The 1245-nt window shown below is 39.0% G+C and overlaps 1 protein-coding gene across 1 annotated transcript; it reads right to left on the minus strand.

Annotated features, from left to right (window-relative positions):
* Window positions 1–1245, minus strand: LOC110651634 (F-box protein At1g30790-like). Its single transcript, XM_058130564.1, has one exon. The coding sequence runs from the start codon at window positions 1243–1245 to the stop codon at window positions 1–3; it is 1245 nt and encodes a 414-aa protein (XP_057986547.1).

Consider the following 1245-nt stretch of genomic DNA (forward strand, 5'->3'; position numbering starts at 1 on the left):
CTAGCTAGCTTGTTGACATAAAGGCAAGATATTCTCGACATAATTAGTGACTGTGACATAATTGCAAGACATATTAAAAGCATTATAATTAGGCAGACCAAATATTCCGACTCTCCTAAAATTACCTCTTGATGGATTATAGTAAAACACAGTAAAGGGTGAAAATGGTGTGGATAAGCATTGAGCTGCCATTGTAATCTCACCTGTATCAATGGTTCCTGAAACAACAAAGTTGAGTCCAGTTATTCTTTTCTCCAAATATGATGGAAAGGTGATGTAACGCTTGGCCCAAATCTCATTACAGTAGTCCTCTAGTAGCCACAAACAATAATGCTCACGATCAAGTCGGTAATCAATTATAACCAAACGCCCTTCCAGTTGAATCAAACAAGATGTATCTACATTGTGTGGTGCACCTCTAGGAAGATTGATCACTCGAAAACTTTCAGTTTGGACATCAAAAGAAACTAGAGCCGCCACTTGATTAATGGTTCCTAAGCTCATCCAACTCCTAAAGAAGATAATCCCACTTATGCAAATGCTTTCCCTTTGAGCAAAGTAATTAGGGCCACCATGCACTCGTCGCCATTTCTTTGTCCCTAATGTGAAAACCATATATTCCGTAGTACCCATTTTATAATTCCCCCATGAGTTCAAGACCTTGTACTGCTTATCATTAGGATTGAACCCCAAAAAGTTTACATAAAAGTTGGTGGTGGAAGCAATGAATGAGTTCTTTGGAAAGGGGAATGGGAGACTAATGGCTTGCCTTGTGCTAGGATTGCAAATTGTTGCACAAATGCCAAAATCCATGCACAATATACCATTAACTGATTGTGTGGTATAACGAGAAAAACGAGGAGGGATAGTTAATAAATGAGTGGCTCGATTACCATTTTGACTCACCGCAAAGAAGATCTGTGTTGACTGATGTTTGGTGGAGCAAGTGAAGAGGAGGCTTGGTTTTGGCTCGAGATAGGGTTGATGCACAAGTGCAAATGATGGGTTAGTTATGGTAGTGGAGTAAAATTTGGCTATACACTTGAATCGAATAAGAGATTTGACTGGAAGTCTTGTGAATATACCAAATATAAGATCATGAGGGACTGATTTTGATGATGATGAAATGCTTCTCACCTCTAAGATTGATCTTGACGGTGAATTTAGTGTCACCCTTCTTTTCTTTGCTTCTCTCACTTTAGTGGCTGAAGCAGTAGGCTTCTTATCAGACTGATTCTCTAACAT

The sequence above is a fragment of the Hevea brasiliensis genome, chromosome 12, assembly GCF_030052815.1.
Source record: "Hevea brasiliensis isolate MT/VB/25A 57/8 chromosome 12, ASM3005281v1, whole genome shotgun sequence".
Lineage (NCBI taxonomy): Eukaryota > Viridiplantae > Streptophyta > Magnoliopsida > Malpighiales > Euphorbiaceae > Hevea > Hevea brasiliensis.

What these genes read in the sequence shown, in the direction of transcription:
- LOC110651634 (XM_058130564.1), bottom strand. Translation starts at nt 1,245, where the DNA reads ATGTTAGAGAATCAGTCTGATAAGAAGCCTACTGCTTCAGCCACTAAA.